This window comes from Periplaneta americana, chromosome 15 (assembly GCF_040183065.1).
Source record: "Periplaneta americana isolate PAMFEO1 chromosome 15, P.americana_PAMFEO1_priV1, whole genome shotgun sequence".
In the NCBI taxonomy this organism is placed as follows: Eukaryota; Metazoa; Arthropoda; class Insecta; order Blattodea; family Blattidae; genus Periplaneta; species Periplaneta americana.
In genome coordinates, this window is record NC_091131.1 from 49268347 (window position 1) to 49292324 (window position 23978).

Consider the following 23978-nt stretch of genomic DNA (forward strand, 5'->3'; position numbering starts at 1 on the left):
AGCACACAACCACTTACCCAGCCATCCATCCAATGACGAAACAGCTCAATTTCGAGCCTTAGCCTCCCAGCAGCTTTTGCCTCAAACTGATACTATTTTGTGCAGCCAGCTTCCTGTTGCAGCACTAAAGTACGCTTGCAGCATCTTTCTTTATACAATCTTCTCAACTTTTCCTAGGCCTTCCCTGTAAATTGGCTTCTAGGGCCTTTTTTTGTATCTGTTCTGGTCTGCCCATTCTAGCATTTGAAGTTTAATAAAAACAACAAGGTCTGGTTCTTTATATTTATCATAAAAGTTCTTGATTATATCTAATTCTCCACTGATCATTTATTTTAGTAGGGTCATATATTTTCCTGTGCGCCCTTCTTTCAAAATTATTTAAGGCTTTCTCTGACTTTCTAGATAGGCTCCATGTTTCATACCCACCTGTGACAACCGCTCTGATCAGGATTTTGTATAATCTTATTTTTGTTGTTGTGTGAATATTCTTACTCCTCAATAATTTTATAGTGAGTAATAGGCATTACTAGCAACTTTTAGTCGTTTGTGTATATTGGTATACCGGCCATTGTCGTCTGTGATATATATATATATATATATATATATATATATATATATATATATATACACCCTACCCTACTCTACCCTACCCTACCCATCTATTTCTTTATTTTATAAATGAGAATGAAATATGTTTTATGAACTAGAAAGTTTGAAGTTCCTTGTATAAAGTATAACATCCTACAATTTCTTCCTTAAATATAGCATAAAATTAAAATCTTGTTCTTCTAATTATTTTGAGCAATTTATGTTCAGCAACAATTAAAATAGTCTTCAAAGTTGAAGATTACATTAAAAAAAAAAAACAAAACAAAAAAACTCATTCAGTTAAATAAAAGAATTCTATTCAGCTATAACATGCATTGGGTCCCCTTTTTATCTGCATGCAAAATTAAACATAAATCGAAAAATATCAATGCATGCCCATACCAATAATAAACCACCCAAGCATAAAGCAGTTTATGAGTGTTTGTGTTGGCGACTGTCTAATCCTCTCCTCTTCCTGCTCTTCTTCTCGTTGTCTCACTCTGGCAGAAAGATGAAGCAGCTGCTTTAATACACCAAAACCACCTGTGAAAAGAACTTATGGGTTAATATTAATATTTATTAGCTTCAATTAACATCATAATTACGTTCTACATTCTTCACTATTGCACTATTGCTACAGCTCAGCATAAATCCAATGCTTCGATCCCAGAGACAGGTCTTAGTGGTACGTGTGCATGAGACTCATATCAACATTATGAAGATGACACATGTTAAACATATTGCAATGGTTCAGTTTCTTTTATCATGCATCAATGATATTCCTATTTATCTTTTTTTTATTTTCTTTTAATTATCATTGAAAATACATGTTATGGCAATTATTGGGATACACTAGGTTAGACAGACTGGACTGAGATCTAGATCTGGGAAGACAGAGATAGTGCTGAAAGATCAGGAGCATCAGGCCTTCGTAGTCCTAAATCTAACTTGTTCATGGTGATGGTGATGGTGATGGTGATGGTGACGATGACGGCAGTGGCGACAGTGGTGGTGGTGGTGATTATAATGACAATGAAAATATATACATAAATGCAATAAATTAATGTACTCTCAACTATGTAGATAAACTTGTTTCACTGCATTGCACAGAACTTGGTTATCAGCAAATTACAGAGCATAAATCATATTACTATTATTATTATTATTATTATTATTATTATTATTATTATTATTATTATTATTAATCTCAATTCCCATTTATGAATATTTCTTCCTCCAAATTTTAATGCTTTCTGGATGTATATTTTAAATAGTGTTGGTGAAAGGAAACACCTTGATGTAGGCCTTTAAATACTATAAATTCATTTTGATCCTGTTTTCATTTTCGAAATATAATTTTGAAACAAATTGTTATCTTCTTAATTATTTTCTTCTTTATTTTTATATTTCTTAAAGTAATCCACAGTTGTGAAACTGGAATATTATCATACGCTTTTTATAAATCAATCAAAGTTTGATGGATACCATCCCCACATGATATTGTTTTTTCTATAATTTAAAAAAGGCAAAAATGTATTAACAATTGAATACGTCCATGGAAAAAGATTATGTAACATGTTGCCCAAGTATTACATCCAACCTTATTCCATGGAGGTACTCAATTATTGTAGTGCATCCTGCTCTAAATCCAGCCTTGTCTTCCATTTCCAAATGTTTGTAATTTTAATTTTCATCCAAAAAGTGTTTTATAACTCTTCCATATAGTCGACTCAATTATCTAATAACAATAGTAATAATAACAATGATAATGATGATGATGATGATAATAATAATAATAATAATAATAATAATAATAATAATAATAATAATAATAACTTATTTTATTATTAATATTAATGTGCTAGTCAACAGTGGTTGGCCAATAATAGCCTAGTCTAGCACAATAGATATAATAATAATAATACAACATAAACAGAAAAACAATATTTACAATGATTATAGTGTTAATTGATACATAAATAAAAGCAATAAATAATTTATCCATGTGGCGCTTATTCATACCAATACCTTAGCTCGATATAGCATTATACTTTGGAGGACTGACTTATATATATCACATTTTTTTTTATATTAATGATATTTCTTTTCCACAAAACTGAGTTCAACATACTTTTTCTTCTTTTCCATTGTTTATTCTCTTTGCAATTTCTTTATTTTGGAATTCCATCGCTGTCTAATATTGATTCTAGATAGCAAAAGTTATATTCCTTCTTGATTCTTTTCTCCATCTATGTATAATTTAAGAAAAATAAATAAAGAGATAAATAATAATAATAATAATAATAATAATAATAATAATAATAACAATTATTATATATTTGCGGCCAGATGGCCCAGTTGATAGAGCAACTCGCTGTGGACTCCAAGGTAAGAAGTTCGATCCCAGGTGGTGACGGAATTTTCTCATTGCCAAATTTCCAGAACGACTCTGAGGTTCACTCAGCCTCCTATCGAATTGAAAAGGTGGTCAGAGTGTGGTGCTGACTACACCACCTCATTCTAGTGCCAAAGTCAAGAAAGTAAGGGGATTTACCTCCATGCCCTCCAAGTGCTTTCATGACATGTGAAGGGGCTATCTTTATCTTTACTATAATATATTTACTACAGATTACTTTTTAACATTAATAAATTACATTGAATTAATATAATGAAAAGCAAATACAAACTCAACACACTAAAATTCAATAAATTAAACTTAAATAACACATTATCCTTAATACAATATCTGAAAAAGGTCGTATTACAAAGCAGAATTCTTATCATGTCCATCTCTATTCATATTATTTGACATTAGTTTATATTGTATACTAATTTTACCTTATTGCTTCACTCTTTGTAAATATAAAATAGGTTATGCAAGTACGTAAAATCTGGAAAAACTTATTCCATCGCAACCTAATCGACAAACTAATTCACCAACAAGACAGTAAGCTATCAATAGGAAAATTAACGTACTCAAATACTTCTATCAAAATTAAGGGAAGAAAAAATTATTTGAGATAACAGAACAAGTTAACATTGCAGCTTGGAGCATAAGATGTAAACATAAAAGGAAATGAAATTATATCGATGAGAGAAAATATTCTTGTTAATAGTCGTAAATGTATAACAGATCAAGTGAAAAATATGTAATTATGTAACATTCAAAGCCAGTTATTTGAAAAATAAATACTTATTTCAGAAAAATTAAACATTTGAGATATTTCTTTGGCATATTGGCTTAAAACAATATAAATGAAAATACGTAATTTTGAAATTCTATGAAGTAAACTCAATTCCAAACTGATCTATAGTTGCGAAACAGAGACTACAAAACTAAAGAAAGTGGCTTAAATGTGGCTAAGACAAGGCACATAATAATAATGAAATAAGAAACAAATTGAACATGCAAAGTATAAACGTGACAAAAGATTTCATAACAATCACAAAAAAGATATGACAAGAATTGAGATAATATGGCTACCAATGATTGCAATGAATTATGAAGCTGAATGACGAAGAACTATTCAATGTTACAAAAAAAAAATGGAGTGACCACTTTTGATTGCAGACAGAACAGGCCATTGAAAAAAGATGTGACTGATGATGATGAAGATGATGATGATGATGATGATGAGGACGACGACGACAACGATGATGTGTGATATTTATTTATAAAACTAAACTTCATTGAAACTACATAAACAGAATTCTTAAAACTCACCTCCAACAAGAAGATATATAGGAATGTATTCACCTTGTGGACAATCATGTAAGTAGATGGAGCCGATGACTATCATGCAAATGGGTATGACAATCGTCACGCCTAAAATAATGGTGCAACCAACTGCAAAGAAATTTAGAACATATTCAATTACCTCATGTAGATTATTACATGTTGTTAATTCTGTTAAGAAGAAACTCAGAACTTGATACATACTTGTTCCTAAAAGCAAAATTATAACATTCTTTAAGAAATCAAACATTCCTTTGGACGATTTGTGTGCCTCTCTCACCCTTCCAAACAGTGAGTCATATGAAGGTGGGGGTGCTGAAAATAAAATAAACAGTACAGTGTAAATCATACACAGTTTCTCAATACAAATTTACAAAATAATTACTCAATAAATTACTTATTCTTGCATTAAAGTCACCTAATATTAGGATATTGTCGTCTTTGATAATACCTTGGATTGTAGCTTATTATTGAATTTAATTTTTTCTGATGTCCTAGATGATCTAGTGATTATAATACTTAACATATCTAAGATTACTGAGTTCAAACCTGGCCAAGCATTATGGATTTATAAGAGCAATAATATCTCTTGGCATAGCTTCCTGCGGAAGTGAAGTAAAGATACAGTCATACGTCGCTACTTTTACAGTGCTGCAGTACAAAGTACTGCGCTATTTGTGTACTGTAACGAGTGAACAACAGTGCAACTTGGAAAGCAGTGGTTACTAACCACCTGATCGCAACTTTTTCATACTGCAAGCAGTGGACAGGATTCTCGAGGTTGTACCTGTAGCATTTTTAATATTGGTTTTGTTTACACTTTTGCAGCAGTTACGAGCAGTGTTTCCACCCACATGTGGTAATAATACTTTATATTGCTTCTATATATTTTAGTGTTTGATATGTTGGAAATAAAAGACTTGTAGCAATTCTCAATAACGTAGATAGAGTATATACGTGTATATCATATATTTTTTAACTTTTCGTAGTATAGTTTCAAACAGAAGAGTTCTAACAAGAATAGTATCATTGGTTATTATTAAAGTATATTGGCCTTTTTTCATGGCTTTATATGTAATAAAAGTAATGTCAACTATGAATACTAGTTAGGAAATAAAAACAAATAATAGACCCTTTTGAAAGATATCAGATGATAGAAGACATTAAGATATATGGATCATATGAGGAGACAAAGAGGAAGGCAGAAAGTAGGAAAGACTGGAGAAAGCTGGGTCTGCAGCGAAAGACCTGTCCTTGGGCAGAACACTAAATGATGATGATGATGATGATGATGATAATGATGATTTGAATCAAAGGAGTATTTATGGAATTTGTAAATGCCATAAGGAAAATGTAAAATGCTAGTGCAAGACAAGTTTCAGAAGACAGTGTTAAAATAAATTGCATTCTCTTCTGGACAAATGTAGTAAAGACCTGTTAAAAATAAAAATAAAAAAAATCTAGCTGTAATTTCATATTTTTCTCCATTTTTAATCACTCTCTGACCCAGTGATGTCCTTTACTTTTTTGCAGTTCAACGGTTTGTTCTCCCTTTTATAATAAAGAATGTGTTAAGTCAGGGGTCTTCAGCACAGAGCACGCTGGGGCTTGTCTCTCTTACCCGCGGAAAACGCAGTGCACTAGGGTGCACTCTGTAGCTGCTAGCGGGTATGCTCTCTATCTCTCCCTGTTGCACGACAGTGCACGGGGGACAGCACCGCATACCCATTGCACATTTCAGCGAGTGCTGACGACCACTGTGTTACGTATTCATCATTTGAAAACCTAATACAAACGTAACCACAACATGTACTGAAAATTCAACACAGAAATGCAAAGCTGCAGCTAAACTGACTCTGCACAAATTAACATCCTGTGTGTGAACAAATTCGCAAACTACTGTAACAATTTTTGCAGCTCTCAGGTTGTGCAGCACAAAAAGTAGAGCACTGCACACTATTTTTGGCTTGTGTGTAAACATGCCGCACAATGTTTTAAGTGGCAGATCACATAGAACCACATTTCAATGGGTGGCAGTCTCCACCTTCAACTTGCTTCACTTGCCAGAAGCACAGAATCTATTCATGGGCAACTGGTATACAATGACGCACAAAAATCCAAAAGGCTCACATACACAAAGGCTTACTCACTTCAGTGTAATCTAAATCTAGGCCTTAACCAATTTCCACCTGGAAGCCTCATACAATTTAACGATGTTGAAGATAACATCTAAGAATTAATATCCAACCTTAATTCCTAACATTATATACTTGTTTTCCAACCAGATGTGTATGCAAATTTAGCTTGTGCTTTGAAATATCCGGAACAATACAGAATTACAGATATTTACAATTATTGTTTCTGTAACTAGCTTGTCCTAAATCTATTCAGAGTCACTTTTAAGCTAGTTGAAGAGGTGTAGGAATATTAGAAATACATATTTTACTGATAGTCGTTCATACTAAAACTCAGATTTATATTAAAACATCATTTTGTTTTACAGCATCACCTACTAGAAGAAAAATCATGATAATTTTAGTATTTGTTGCTTATACAAATTTGGTAAATCTAATCTTTTAACATTTTTATTATGTGTAAGTACTGATAACATTGTCACATAGAAAAAGGTTCTTAGAATGACTTCCATTACATACTGCAGCAGCAGAGAATAAAATAAATTCATTGGCGCGATATCTATAATTATATTAATTTCAATTTCATATTACAGTTCGTAAAAAAATTACTCATCAGGACTACAAATTAATCTCTTATTCCGTCTCTTGTTGAAATGGACAGACATAATTAAAAAGAGAAATAGGACTAATTAATAAATAAAGCAAATTTAGTAAATATTTAAGGCAGATGAGCTCAAATAAAGGCAATTCTATCTTTCAATTTTGTTTTATAAGTATGAACAAGAGACATGCACGCACGCACGCGCGCGCGCGCGCGCGCGCGCACACACACACACACACACACACACACACACACACACACACACATATATATATATATATATATATATATATTCTTCTGGAGTATGAGGGTCTTGAGAGTAAATGGCTATTGTTTGGAATCTAATACTTCGGAGGTGGGAGATACTAACATTGGTACATACAAAGAGCATGATACTTCATGAAGTACAGAATTGGAATAATAATGATAGGTATTCAAGAATGTGCAAAAATTGAAATCTGGTGTACACATAATTTTGAAACGTCAGATCCCCAATCAAAGAGTCTCGAATTATGTAGAAAAACAGTTTTTTTTTCTAAAAAATCAACTTTAACTTACACACTGTGATATCTACTATCCAATAATTTCACCTACCATTTGGGTCAATGGCTTCTTCATATGATGGAGGAGCACCTCTATCAGAGGAGATGTGAGCAAGCACAGTGCCTGGTATGTTGTGGTATGATGGTGGAGGAGTGCTGCCCTGGGACTGTACTTGTGACTGGCATTGCAAAATTGGCTGTGAAACAGCTCCAGGGCTCTGCAGGTCGAAATCCTATAAACAGAGCAGATAATGCATTATTGTTAACTAATGTTGAGCTCTTGACAATAAAGCCATTAATTCTCTTGCTTCCTAATATAGGAGAGTGATGTAGCAAAAAGTATAACCATTTTAATGTAGGCACCATATTTTTATGTTATAGAGATTGTATCACCTACACACAACCCCTAAACTGTTTGGAGGATCACACTTGCTGTTGGTTGGTGGGTCCATTATGACCTAGTCAGGATGACTGTCAACTCCATCGATCACATCCCTTCTTCACCACTTAGAGGATGCTTATGTATGCCATGGCAAGTAGTGTTCTGTATTGCATAAATTGGTAATTTACGTTTACAACATGCTATACCAAACTATTAGCACCCACTGTCTTCCCTGCAGAATTAAGAGACCTACAGATATCAGGCCTAGAAAGAATATTGTTGCTTTCAAGAAAGTATTTTTCTAATTCACTGATTGTGATGGAAGGATGTCGAGAGAAATCACCAATATCAGCAAATTCCACACAGGCATTAAAGAATACAACAACATTTAATATTGAATTTCCAGGTCTCAAATTTTTTCCAATTACACAAGTAGAAATTATGTATGTAATTAAAAAAAAAAAACTATACATTTGAAGAAATATCGAGTAAAGCCTGTTCTGAAATAATATCTTCTCCTATAACCTATTTATGCAATTTATCAATACAATATGGCATTCTCTCAGATAGACACAAATACTTAAGAATAAAACCAACGCACAAAAATGGAGATGATTCTACTATTGCCAATCACAGACTTGTATAGGGTTCCCAGATGTCTCGTAAAATACAGGATCGTCCCGTTTTTCACTAATGTGTCCTGCTGTCCCGAGAAAAGTCTTCAGGACAGCTTTCCATCCCATATTTTAGAGTTTTAAACTGATAAAAAACGGAAAAGTTACAATATCTATTCCATATTACAAATTACAAACATCGCACTTCACCACTGCTGGTGACTGTAGATGGACTATTATGAAACGATATTATTGTGAGTTATTAATTTCTCAAGGAGAGTGATGGCAACACTAAACGTTTAGATTAAGTCTGGGTGGATCTTTTTAAAAGTACTGAAGGAGAATTCTCAAATTTGAAGAGGGTAATGGAGTTCATTATGTGCGTTCCTGGAACAAATGCGTGTGTCGAAAGATTATTTTCTCGCATGAACGCTCTATGAACTGATGAGAAAAATATACTGACTGTAAAAACATTAAAATCAATGTTTGTTATAAAATCATTCTTCAGTGAGGACTGTGTTGCTTCTCATGACACGATTCTTCAAAATGAAAAACTGTTAAGTGAAATTCATTCTTTACAGAAGTATTACAAGGCCAAGACGGATTGGTTTATAAGAATATTGTCACGCGAGTATCTTAGTGTATTTTGTAGCCATTTCTGTAATAACAATAACTTAGTAAAAACAATTTGAAAGCAACTTACATAAGAAAACTTAAACTTAATGCAAATATGTTCCCTAACAATTCTGTTTACTCTTTGTTTACATACCCTTAGTTAGTTAGTAAAATGTTTGTGTAGTAAACTTTACTACACACACACTTTGAAAGATTGGCATATTTGATGGGTGCGCATATTAAACATACTCAGTGATAACTGATAAGTGTCCCGTATCTTTTTCCAATAAATCTAGGAACCCCAGACTTGTATCACTAGGTAATAATATTTCCAAAAGTGTTTGAGAAAGTTGTGTATAATAGATTATATCATCATTTGGAATCCAACAACATATTAGCTTTAAAGCAGTTTGGATTTCATTCATTCATAGTGTTCTGCTCAAGGACAGGTCTTTCACTGCAAACCCAGTATTCTCCAATCTTTCCTAGTTTCTGCCTTCCTCTTAGTCCTCTGCATACGATCCATGTATCTTACTACTGTCTAACATCCGATATCTTCTTCTACTTCATACTTTTCACAAAACAAAAATCAACAAAGAATGCAGCTTTTATGTTGGTTGATAGATGAAGTATTGAATTCTTTAAACTAGAAATTACATGATGGATGAATATTTTGTGATTTGGCTAAAATATTTTCACTGTGTAAATCATAATATAATTAATAAACAAATTAAAGTTTCATGGTATTAAAGATGAGACCTTAGATTGGTATAAGATTGTAACTCAACTGCCTTATCTAGGACTAATCCTAGATATTAGTAAATTAACCTGGAGACTTCACATCTCACACCTCAAACACAAAACTCACAGTACAGTTTATCCTTCATAGCCTCAGTTATTACTCCCAATCATCATGGGTATTTTTCTTCAATCACATGGCCACCATTTACAAATACTATCTCATGCCAATGATTTCCTACGCTTCCTCAGAATGGTATAATGAAATCAAAACTAAGACACAAAACTACAAACACAGGAGCTATTTCTTATGACAAAATCATACTGATCTGTTTCCAGTGAAGCTCTGACTATCATCATAAATGTCCTTCCCTTGAACTAGAACTCAGACAACGAAATGATGTCTGGGCTCTTAGTCGAGGCTTGACGACTTCTGTCATTGCCCCCAAAGTACAGAAAGCAGAGATTCCAGAACAAAAACAGCTTGAAAACTTCATTATAAATATAAAATTATCAGAATCTGATGGCAAATGGGACTACACAATATGTACAGAAGGATTCAAAACATATGAAAATGCTACAGCAGATGGTTGTCTACTTTATAAATTCTGAAATATTTTCAAAATCAAAGAAAACTAAAACTGCAATGTACAAGCATTCATGCTGAGATACAGAGCATACATTGGCCGTGAACTGGATACAACACAATATAATTCAAAATAATAAGTATGCAATCAACGTCGATTCACAGACAGCTCTTAAATCAATCTCACCAAGTGGATCCTGCAATCCTGCAGTCATCCAGATCTGAAAGACTCTTCGTCCTCTTCTTACATACATACTGGTAATAAATTGTCTAGCCTTTATTAATCAGGTAATCTATCGTACTTCGATTTTTATTGTAATTCTAATTCTAAATTTAATATTAATTGTAATTGTATTCTTCATATTATAGTTGTAATCCCCTGGCAGAAGGGAAAAGAAGGCCTGATGGCCTTATCTCTACCAGGTTAAATAAATAAACAGGGTGGCTCACTTAACTCTTTCACCTCCCATAGCATGTGAAATATTTAAGATATACACAAACTGACAATTATAAGTTAAACTACATCGAAGGGGACATCCGAAACACGTAATGTATTTTCTGTAACTTACATGAAATAACTGTCAAGACATTAGTTAGAGTCAACTTTCTTTTTTTAAATGGGAACCAGTCATGTTTTGTATAATTGACTACTTTACTGACTGTTTGAATGTCACCGGTAAGAGTAAACACAAACAATGTCTGACCAAAAATCAAACAGAGGGAGGAATATTCTGGTTACAGTTGTGCATCAGTTAAATCACAATCACAATATACTCTACATTTTAATATTATGGAAATGTTTCACATGGTGAAGTGAGACATAAAAAGTAGTGTACAATAAAAAATAAACAATTATTCTCAAAAAACAAAATCTCTGGTGTACAATCAGAATCAATGTGTGCAATCAAATGCCTGAAAATGATTTGACAGGTTAAATTGATTTCACGTTTAAAACATTCATACCAATTAATTGTACAATACACTAGTGAAATGTAGCTAAACGTACCTTTACACATGTAAACCTTCTAGAGACCCGTTCCAAACTGTTCAGTATTAATATTCCAAGATTACCGGTAACTTTTAATAACTTATTGTCATTTATAATAAATTGTTTATCAGCTAAATGCATGTATAGGCAGGACTTAAAACTAGCCATTAATTACGTATTTAAAAATTAATGTTAAGTAATAAGGTCACTAGGCCATTTATTTATGTCATTATTTCTCAAATTTTTCTGTGATACGGTAACTTAAATTTATGGAAATATAGCCTATTGTTGTAGGCTATTGAAAGTGAATTTTCCGGTGCATGCTGTTACTACACACCGAAACGCCTAAATGTGCTGTCAATGAATGATTATTTCATAGACTTTCATGAACTCCAGTAATGTTAGTCTACAACAGAGAGAAACCACCTACTAAGTTATACTTTCTTCCCTAAAAGGTAAATGCACTAACAATCCTCCATAAATGAGTTTTTATTTTAATATTCCAATATTAGGCCTACTGACTTCTAATATTGGCAGCATATAAGAAAAATATCTATAGTAGGCCTACAGGTTATAGGGCTATAGGCCATAGGTCTCAGGGCACACAAGCAAGCACCAAGCAGGACCTATGTGACCTTATAGGCCTAGTTGTTTACAATGTGATCTTACAATATGACCTTAAAGTTGTTTACAAACAATTATAACAAGTAAATTGATGCGATCTTCATGTGAACACTTCGTCAATGCTTAACTATATTTTTTAAGAATACACTGACATATATAAGTATGAATATATAAACAAATTTAACGTCAATATTTGTTATTGTTCTCCACACTATGGCTGTTGCCTCTGACACAACCAACTTCGTAATCTCCAAAAAAACATGTACTGTTTATGTTGACATAATTAATCCCATAACCAAACAACCGAATTATAGCTGTTAAAATTTCTCACTATTTCGTCCTAATATGTAAAGAAGGATTCAGTTACATGGTCGTTATTACCTAAAATAATAGATTTAATAAATTCCAAATTATAAATATACCATTAATACATGAATACACACCTGTTGGTGGTACAAGTTCTCATACGAAGTTTCCTCCGCAGCCATATTTTCATATCGTTATCTCTTTTTCGATACAGAGCAAAGATTGAAATGCACACAACAATAAACGAGAGATCGAGTTCTACGGATTCTACCCTTTGGATTTGACCGACCAGCGAGTTAGATTTGACCTGAGAGGATGGATTTGACGTAATTCGCTTAAACAAAAACAAACCGTCGACACTGCGCATGCGCACTAACCCAAAATTTTGATGATGGTAATGATGATGATGATGTATTCGCTAACTGACTTGATTCTGTTCTTACATTTATTATATATCTATCACAGAACTGATTGTCCTGCCCATATTCTGTCGGTCATTGCGCTCGTGGTACCGGTACAGAAAGAAATCAAGCCACATTTCGTCTTTTTAGTTTCCTCTCCTCCAGAAGTCTGGTCGAACTCTCGGTGGATGACGTTTGCACCGCAGGCCTTCAATGAAGAAATTTTCCCTCGCCAATTTGTAGGCTATTCTCGATGACGCATGTTTTCAGATCCCAATGGCTGCTTTAAAAAATTGTGCTTTGAAGTGTTCCATAGTTTTGAGACCTCTCAGCCTTAGGTCAATATCGGGACAATTTTTGCCTCGAAGAGCCTAATAGCAGTGTCCATGCCGAGCTGTCATATGTTCTTAAGGGGTTAGGTACAGCTTACAGCAGTAAAATTTTGGAAATATTCAGCATTTTTTTCTCCATTACTGTATCTTGTATAATAATGAAAATTGGTGTGTTTAAAACACTGTCCTTCCGCTATGTGAAAAAAATATACATGAAAATTTTTTTTTTCAGAATTCAATTTTAACAGACTTATTACTGAAAATTTTTTGTACCTTACAATCTCTTTTTTTTTTTTTTGTACCTTACAGTCTTTTTGCCCATGTATTGTAGGTCCCTATCACCACGGCATGGCGTGTCCTCAGGTTGCAGATCGAGGAGACAGCCTCCAGATATGGAGGGTAGCTGTGAATATATTGAATAAGCAGTCATGGACAGCCGATGAGGGGTGGTCCTCCAGCTTGGGAGTTGGGCAAAGGGCTAACAACCCATCACCGTAAAACACGGCTTGTTACGAAACCTCAAAATAGGCCTAGGAATGGGACTGATTCTCTGGCACAACCATAGCAAAGGAATAAGGTTTTGAGATTTGGTACTTGGAATGTTACAAGTCTATATAGAACAGAAGGGGTAGCATTAGTAGCAAAAGAATAGATATAGAATAGACTTTGTGGGAGTACAGGAGGTTAGGTAAGATGGGAATGGCATAACACAAATAGGAGATTATGGGGAAGGAAACGATAATCACCAATTAGGAACAGGATTCTTTATCCATAAAAGAATTAGATCAGCTGTAAAAAAAGGTCGAATTTATCAGTGATAGGTTATCGTATTTAGTACTTACGGGTAGATGGTGCGATATCGTAGTTATAAATGCTCATTCCCCTACAGAAGAGAAAGACGACCATATAGAGGATACCTTCAATGAGGAATTGGAACACACTTTTGATCAGTTACCTAGATATCACATGAAAATTTTATTGGGAGATTTCAATGCTAAAGTAGGTCGGGAGGATATTTTTAAACCGACTATTGGAAAAGAGAGCCTACACGTAACTAGTAATGATAATGGAGTTAGGTTAGTCAACTTTGCCACATCAAAAAATTTAATTGTCAAAAGTACAACATTCCCCCGTAAGGATATTCATAAATATACTTGGACTTCTCCACATGGATTGACACACAACCAAATAGATCACATCTTGATAGATAAACGAAGACATACTAGTATAGTAAACATTCGAACCTTCAGGGGGCAGACTGTAATTCTGACCATTATTTGGTAATTGGAGAACTAAGAGAAAGACTATAGCCAAGCGAGTAGAGCAACAAGTTAATATTAGAAGATTCAATATTCCGAAATTAAAGGACGAGGAAACTAAACAACATTACCAGGTCGAAATTTCAAATAGGTCTGCCGTATTAGCAAGTTCCTTCGAAGTTGAGGAAGAGTTAGATGTTAATAGCGTGTGGGAAAATATCCGAGATAATATCAAAATTGCAGCTGAACAGAAGATTGTTGCATGGTAGTACAAAGAAGGAAACAGGCAAAATTGAAATTCTTACAGGATCCAGTTGAGGCGAATAGAGATAATTATTTCAATAAAAGACGGGAAGCAAATCGTACACTTAGGAATAAAAAGAGAGATTACTTGAAGGAAAAACTGAATGAGATAGAAACAAATAGTAAAAATAAAAACATTAGAGATTTATATAAGGGCATAAAGGAATTTAAAAGACTAGGTAAGGAGTAAACATGATCAAGGATGAGAATGGTGACTTGCTTGCAGACTCTCATTCAATCCTGAACAGATGAAAAACTATTTTCGGCAACTACTATATATGCATAGGCCAAAAAGAAATGATCGGGACAAAATTGAAATACAAACTGCTGAGCCATTTATACCTGAACCCACACTTTCTGAAGTCGAATTTGCAATGGAAAATCTGAAAAATTATAAGTCTCCAAGTATCGATCAAATTCCAGCAGAATTAATACAGGAGGGTGGAAGCGCATTATCTAACGAAATTTATAAGTTTGTACTTGCTATTTGGGAAAAGGAAATTGTACCAGAATAATGGAAGGAGTCCTTAATCGTACTTATCTTTAAGAAGGGGGACAAAACTAACTGTAGTAACTTTTGAGGAATATCACTTTTGTTGACATTGTACAAAATTTTGTCCAATATTCTTTTGAGAAGATTAACTCCATATGTACTGTAGATGAAATTATTGGGGATCATAAGTGTGGTTTTAGGCGTAATAAATCAACTATTGATAAGATATTTTGTATTCGACAGATAATGGAGAAAAAATGGGAGTATAAGGGTGCAGTGCATCAGTTATTAATAGATTTCCAAAAGGCATATAATTCGGTTAAAAGAGAAGTATTATATGATATTCTTATTGAATTTGGTATTCCCAAGAAACTAGTTCGGTTAATTAAAATGTGTCTCAGTGAAACGTACAGCAGAGTTCGTATAGGTCAGTTTCTGTCAGATGCGTTTCCAATTCACTGTGGGCTAAAGCAAGGAGATGCACTATCACCTTTACTTTTTAACTTTTCTCCAGAATATGCCATTAGGAAAGCCCAGGATAACAGAGAGGGTTTGGAATTGAATGGGTTATATCAGCTGCTTGTCTATGCGGATGACATGAATATGTTAGGAGAAATTCCACAAATGATTAGGGAAAATATGGGAATTTTACTTGAAGCAAGTAAAGGGATAGGTTTGGAAGTAAATCCCGAAGACAAAGTATATGATTATATCTCGTGACGAGATTATTGTACGAAATGGAAATATAAAAATTGGAAATTTATCCTTTGAAGAGGTGGAAAAATTCAAATACTGGGAGCAATAGTAACAAATATAAATGATACTCAGGAGGAAATTAAACACAGAATAAATATGGGAAATGCCTTTTATTATTCGGTTGAGAAACTTTTATCATCCAGTCTGCTGTCAAAAAATCTTAAAGTTAGAATTTATAAAACAGTTATATTACTGGTTGTTCTTTATGGTTGTGAAACTTGGACTCTCACTTTGAGAGAGGAACATAGGTTAAGGGTATTTGAGAATAAGATTCTTAGGAAAATATTTGGGGCTAAGAGGGATGAAGTTACAGGAGAATGGAGAAAGTTACACAACACAGAACTGCACGCATTGTATTCTTCACCTGACATAATTAGGAACATTAAATCCAGACGTTTGAGATGGGCAGGGCATGTAGCACGTATGGGCGAATCCAGAAATGCATATAGAGTGTTAGTTGGGAGGCCGGAGGGAAAAAGACCTTTGGGGAGGCCGAGACGTAGATGGGAAGATAATATTAAAATGGATCTGAGGGAGGTGGGATATGATGATAGAGACTGGATTAATCTTGCTCAGGATAGGGACCAATGGCGGGCTTATGTGAGGGCTGCAATGAACCTCCGGGTTCCTTAAAAGCCAGTAAGTACAATCTTTTTTCCCTTTCTCTGTCTCTTGTATGGAGGAGGGACCCGAAGGCTTACACTGCACCTGAGGATTATTGTGCTTACCACTCCTATTTTGTGAATGATTCGGTAGCTGAATGGCCACACTCTTGTACAAGTACAGCACGCCACACCATAAACTTAACCCAGGCTATGTTATGGATGATGATATATGAATTAATGATGGCGAAATGAGTCCAAGGTCCAATGCCGAAAGTTACCCAGCAATTCTGCTTCAACTGGTTGAGGGAAAACTCCGGAAAAAACCACAACCAGGAAACTTGTACCAATTAGGATTTGAACCCGGTCCCACTCATTTCACGGTCAGACATGCTAACCGTTACTCCACAGCAGTTGACACCTTATACTCTTACTAATGTAGGTCCCACAATTGATAAAAAAAAGTCACATTTTACACTATCTTTCGACTGAGTTATTGTTAGTTCCCATCCTTCCCCAAGATGTCCATACATACATGGGATGTATTTGGATCCTCAATTTAAAAAAAAAAAAAAAGATTATAAATAAGTGTATGGTTTTTCAACTTAGTTAACCTTTCACTGATGCTGAAATTAATTGATGAAGTATGTTTGTATTTCTTATTCAAGTTACCATTAGTTTGGCAGTTATTCTAAGTTTCTTTGCTTCAGAATAGATTATTTAATAAGCTTTAATTTTATATATGAAACAGTTCTATAAGTTAATTTACAGTGTATGCTTTTTTGTCTCACCTCCCCTCACCCTCCCCCCCCCCAAAAAAAAAAGAAAAAAAAAAGCATAGAAGGGAAATACCGAGGGAAAAAAAATAAGTTTTATAAATATTCTGAAGGACAGAATGCTGTTATACTTCGTTCCATAATGTCTGACAGGCGACGTAAACATTGTTGGCAGACAGAGAAAGAAGGATAATTGCTATTGAACAAAATGCTTATCTTGAAGTTAGGAGGTCTGAAGTATTCTACTCCTGCCCAACTTCAAGACAAGTGTGGAATGTGGTCTCTGCCATTGATCGAATAGCAATTATATTTCTCTCCTCCTCTGTAGGCAATGTTTATGTCGCTTGTCAAACATTATGGAAAGAAGTATAGTTATAAAAATGCAAATTGGGTGTGACCCTGTTGCAAGGAGATGTTTATAAGCTATATATTTTTGGAAACTAAAAGAACAAGAAATCAAAATTTATCAAAAGCTCTAAACCTTAATTTTGGTCAATGTCATTTCAAGGGTCTATAAATTTCTTGAAGATGATGATGACTGATGATGTTGAGCAGAATGAGTAAGTGTTGTGCTGGTGGTGGTGGTGGTGGTAGTGGCAGTTTAAAATAAATGATTTTCAACTGCAGATGTTATCCATCACTGAATTTAACGTGGACAAGAAACAGTAGGCAAATTTTGTCTGGAACTCTCTATCAGGGACTGGGTTCTTTTACGTGTCATTAAATGTAGACATGAGCCTTTCAGCTTTACATTCCATGGCCAGATTTGAACCCATAATGCTCAGATGCAATGGTCGGTCAGTACTGTAACCACAAGACAAGAAGAATGAAAATGGGGAATCAAGGGAATTAAATAAAGACGATGGTGTGGTGTGATTTATGATATATCTTCCGCGATCTATGATGCACCAATAGCCCAACAGCTAATGTGACAGTTCTATATACTGGGCACTCATAAAATCCAGATAAGTTCAAATTGAATTTATGGTATGCTAAGATACTTAAACAGTTTTTCGCAAAGCAAAAGAGCAAGTTAAAGAAGAAAAAAAAATTATGATGGATTATGGTGACATCAATGATAGTTTCTGCAAATTAGGGCGCGGTATTAACTGTACTTTAGTATCAACCTTCCATACCGGAGACCTAAGTTTAAATCTCGGCAAGTTAGAATTTACAGTGAAAAAAACTATGATGGAACAGATTTTCTCTAGGTAGTGCTGTCATCATTCCAGCAATTTAACTAGGCCTACCACTATCTGTTTCAATGGACAAAGTGACATATTTACAGCTTTGACGCATTATTCCCATATGAGGATGTGTAAATACAATGATTATAGTGTTAAAAGACTACTGGGGAATGACAAACTCAAGCAAATTTAAATCACATAAAAACTAATATCTAACGTATTCTGAAGGCTATTTACAAAGGGTAGGATAGAAATGTTCGACTTCCTAATTTTGTCTAAGATACAAAATCACTTTCTAAAGAAAAGTTTGCTGAAATTACGTTTCAAAGGAACAGAGTTTCTGTAAATTAATTAGAACTGTCACTGTTGGATGTGCAGTTTTCAGCTGAGCTATACTGAACAAAATTTCACAAATGTTGACTGATATTATTTAATTTTCTTTTTCATTTTAAATTATTAAAAATTAAAACAAATATAATCACATATATATGCTTCGATATACTGTAGTATAAATCAATAAATACTATACACTGAAGAATACAAGATTCAGTATTGTATAAAAGAACTGACTGGAATCCTTTTTCTTTATACAAACAATAGCATTAAAATGTACAATCTCTTTCACAGACCATCATTCAGTGGCTCAAAATACAGACTGCTTCTGTATTGGGTATATGGAGCTGGATGGGGAATGAAACAATCAGCATACCTCCTTTTTAAATACAATAGTGTTCTTTATAATAATTCCACTACATTTAGTGCTGCTAAAAATATCTTACAAAGAGCTTGATGGAGCAAATTCATTCTGTAACACCTATTCCTTTTCCATGAAGACTAAAGTTCGTGGTAGAAAAACTTTGTCCTCCCCTCCCCCTTTCCAAAAAAATCAGTGATCTTCAATACATCAATGCTTTCGAAAATTAAAATAAAACAATATAAGCATTGCAAAATACAAGGTGTTAATACATCCATATATTACAACACAGTTCGGAATTATCCAACCTAAATTGAGTACAACGCAAAAATTATGCTACAAATCAACATTACTATATAAATTACCCAGGACCAATATGATCAACAAAACAATGTGTGATCATGAACTCTGAAAAGTGGTAGTCAGATTCGAAAGAGAAATTCTGTGAAAACAGAGAGGAAAAAAAAAAAAAAAAGAAACCGTAGTCTTTATCTACAACTGAATATTTAACAGCAAGCACTTTTCTGAAGCAGTATATTTGGCCATTATTATTGTCTATTTGCTGCCAATAGTCTACTATCAGTTGGTTTCCATTAACTTCGGTCAACATTAGGCTCTTTGCTGACTTCTGATAGCCTGGCGCATTTTGATTCCATTTGAAGTGTGGGAAAGAGTAAAACTAAATTTATAACTCCAATAAATTGATATGCGAGGAAATTTTGTTAAACTATCTCCAATATATAACCATGCTTAATTGTCAGTTATGTTGCGTAATATTTTAACTGGTTAACAAATGTTCCAGTCTATTCACAGGCACATGAAACATTTTTTTCAAGGAAAATATGTTTTCCAAAAACAACGAATCTTAACTAAATAAATCTCATGGATTTAATAATGAAGAATTGTTTCCAAATAAGATGGAATATTAAGACAATTTATATTTTACTTATTTCAATTTTATATCTTACTAACTTCTTGTTACATTCTTCAAAGTATGAGCAAATGATGAACTAACAGTGATAACTCTTTCGTACATATTGTTTTGCAAAAGAATCAGAAGCCCATCAAACTTATGAAAGATTTAACTTCCTACAATAACTACAATGGTAATGAAGACTATTAAATAAAAACCACATTTTGCACTGCAGAAGATTCATAGAAACTATGTAGAAGAACTTTGAAGCACTCCTCGAAAAAGCTAGAAAAAATATGTCGCAAAAAACACATAATGCCATTAAAAGCAATATTTTTAAATTTCCCTTATTTGTATTTGTAGCCAGTCACTTATAGGACTTACTTCTTGACACAGGGTGTAATCAATATACAACACAATATATTAAAAAAAATAATGAAACAAATACTTCGAAACAATCTTGGGTAAACAGTACATTGAAATTTGAAAATTAAAAGATGACTCACAAATGAAAAGATATTACAACAAAAGTGAAATTAGAGTATTCAATTTTGTGTAAGTGGTTATAACAACGTTGTGAGAAATATTAATATAGTAGCCAAAATTAGACTGAACTAAGTACTTATTCTGATATCTTCTGAATGATTAATATTAAAAAAAAATTGTATCACAATTCACCTTTATTACAATTAAACAAAGTCTTCTTAAAATCCTAATGAAGATTTTCCTGGACCCTGCTGTAGTCTGGCAGTATGAAGAATTAATTTCATTTCTAAGACAGGGGGTGCACACCTGTAAGATATGTAGATTTCATAAGGTATAAGAAGTACAACTAGCGGAGCCGAATTTTGATGTGCATCACAAAAAGATGGTAGATTTTCTCTGGACACTTCTTTTTCATAAGTAGGATTCGTTCATGTGTCTTAAACTTATGACACAGACTTTCCAGCTTTCCAGTACTACTAAGAGTCAACCCATTATAGGCCAAATCAGCCCAGAGGAAGGTAGGAGGTTAAGACTCCCACCTTTACAATTGGTATTAATGGCAGTGAGAATATCAGTCCTACATGCCTGCTACCTTTACTCTCTCAAGGAAATGCCCTGGCACTCATTTCTGTTAAAACTGAGTAAACACCCAGGATCACAGTTCGACCAGAACAATGGAAAAAAAAAAAAGTCCATGACCTCATTGGGAATCGAACCCGCGACCTCTCGACTTTGCTGCATTACACCTTAACCATGACATTACTGCGCACCCCATTCATATGCACCAACGACTTCACGTCTGTACTTCACCAGAACAAAAAAACGAACTAGAGCTTGCAACACTGGCTGAATTGTTTTGTTTATTGTGCCACACTTTTCTAAGATAATGATGAGACCTGAATGTTGACCTCTCTCCACTTCCTCCAATGATCCAAAAGACTCTGGCTGCAGTATAATTTCATTAACACTTCACTTTTGTATTCAATCAAATTAAGCATTGAATAACTGATTTATAAAATGTTATAAAATGCACTATTTAACTAATGCAACTATTTATGTAATTAACAATTCAAATCCAATTTATTCTATCATCTCCAACTCCTTTTATGACATCTAAATTGAGCAAATTAAACGTTTTTATTTACGTCTTTTCTGTAAGTATATGATACACTCCTACGTATAGGGTAATTACTGACCTACATAAGAAACAGCTCTAAATTTTGTATCCATGTATTGGAATTTTCAATGTAAAACACCATAAACAAGAATAAATAATAATAATAATAATAATAATAATAATAATACCTCATTCATATATATTTGATAAGCCTCGGAATGGGACTGATTCTCTGGTACGACCACAGTAAAGGAATAAGGTTTTGAGATGCACTATCACCTTTACTTTTTAACTTTGCTCTAGAGTATGCCATTAGGAAAGTCCAGGATAACAGAGAGGGTTTGGAATTGAACGGGTTACATTAGCTGCTTGTCTATGTGGATGACGTGAATATGTTAGGAGAAAATCCACAAACAATTAGGGAAAACACGGGAATTTTACTGGAAGCAAGTAAAGAGATAAGTTTGGAAGTAAATCCCGAAAAGACAAAGTATATGATTATGTCTCGTGACCAGAATATTGTACGAAATGGAAATATAAAAATTGGAAATTTATCTTTTGAAGAGGTGGAGAAGTTCAAATATCTGGGAGCAACAGTAACAAATATAAATGATACTCGGGAGGAAATTAAACACAGAATAAATATGGGAAATGTCTGTTATTATTCGGTTGAGAAACTTTTATCATCCAGTCTGCTGTCGAAAAATCTGAAAGTTAGAATTTATAAAACAGTTATATTACTGGTTGTTCTGTATGGTTGTGAAACTTGGACTCTCACTTTGAGAGAGGAACATAGGTTAAGGGTATTTGAGAATAAGATTCTTAGGAAAATATTTGGGGCTAAGAGGGATGAAGTTACAGGAGAATGGAGAAAGTTACACAACACAGAACTGCACGCATTGTATTCTTCACCTGACATAATTAGGAACATTAAATCCAGACGTTTGAGATGGGTAGGGCATATAGCACGTATGGGCAAATCCAGAAATGCATATAGAGTGTTAGTTGGGAGGCCAGAGGGAAAAAGACCTTTAGGGAGGCCGAGACGTAGATGGGAAGATAATATTAAAATGGATTTGAGGGAGGTGGGATACGATTATAGAGAATGGATTAATTTTGCTCAGGATAGGGACCAATGGCGGCATTATGTGAGGGCGGCAATGAACCTCCGGGTTCCTTAAAAGCCAGTAAGTAAGTAAGTAAGTAATCAAACAGTAACATACTTCCCATACATGGCATGACAACCAAATCGACTTTTCATTATGAAATGACTGTGTCAGTAACTCACAGAGAGAGTCAGATCTAAGAACTGGTTCTCCTGCTGTTTCTTGGCACTACAGTCTGGCAAACAGATCGTCAGCTCTCCCTGAGAACGTTCTTGCTGTTTCATGGCACTACAGTCAGGCAACTGATTTTCTGCCTAACTAGTAAATTATTTATTTATTTAAGCAAATTGAGAGAATCATACATGCATTTCGGAGTACTTTCTCAAAATATACTCCGTTACGATCTATATAAGATGATAGAAAAGCTCAATGCACTAAATGCCATACAGCAATCACATAGCTTGACAGATATGTTTTAAGGTCGGCCCAAGACATAATGTATGGGTTTTCCTTACCAGCTGTTGCACCATGTCTGCGATATACTTTATATTAGATACCATTCTCAATTAATCATTTGTCTAAACTCAACTGAGAAATATGTATTTCTAAACATGGTTAGATACACAGTAGAACAACGCATTTTCCTCATTGAAACATATCTCCTGATGAAGTCAAACGACTTGTGTTTACACAAGTTTTATTGGCACTTTTCAGGGACTACACAACCAACGAAACATTGTCACTAATAACGCGAAAGATCAGTTGTCAAACTGTAATCCTGTGAGATGGCAAGAATGTTATCTGCAAGAGTTGGCAATCTGCTTGCCAGACTGTAGTGCCATGAGATGGCAGGAATGCCTTGTTCTTGGATGTCACTGATTCCTGCTTTTTCGTACACTATCTTGCAAAGTTCAAAGCACGCACTTGTGAGTGACTTTTCTATTGCTTATTTGGTAAAGTTTTTCCTTGTATATGTACTACTAGTCTTTCTGTGGCTTAGCTGATGACCGTCAATTTCACCTGGTTTCAATTTTAAAGAGGAAAATGTTGTTGTTTTCTAATCCCAGGCATTTGACAAAGTCATTTGACCTCTTGCAC

At 34.1% G+C, this 23978-nt stretch overlaps 1 protein-coding gene across 2 annotated transcripts in view; it reads right to left on the minus strand.

Annotated features, from left to right (window-relative positions):
• The window catches only part of LOC138714871 (transmembrane protein 272-like), a 35328-nt gene extending 22526 nt beyond the window's left edge, over positions 1–12802 (minus strand). Inside the window, exons 1-5 of one of the 2 annotated variants that reach the window (XM_069847092.1) lie at positions 12593–12802; positions 7655–7835; positions 4529–4639; positions 4313–4435; positions 991–1131 (exon numbers count right to left, since the gene is read on the minus strand). In XM_069847092.1, coding sequence (XP_069703193.1) covers positions 991–1131; positions 4313–4435; positions 4529–4639; positions 7655–7835; positions 12593–12637 — 601 coding nt within the window. In that variant the 5' untranslated portion in view covers positions 12638–12802. Of the gene's footprint in view, positions 1–990; positions 1132–4312; positions 4436–4528; positions 4640–7654; positions 7836–11543; positions 12369–12592 lie in introns of those variants that run through there. The other variant, XM_069847091.1, reaches the window with a different exon arrangement.
• Positions 12803–23978: the final 11176 nt, after the last annotated feature.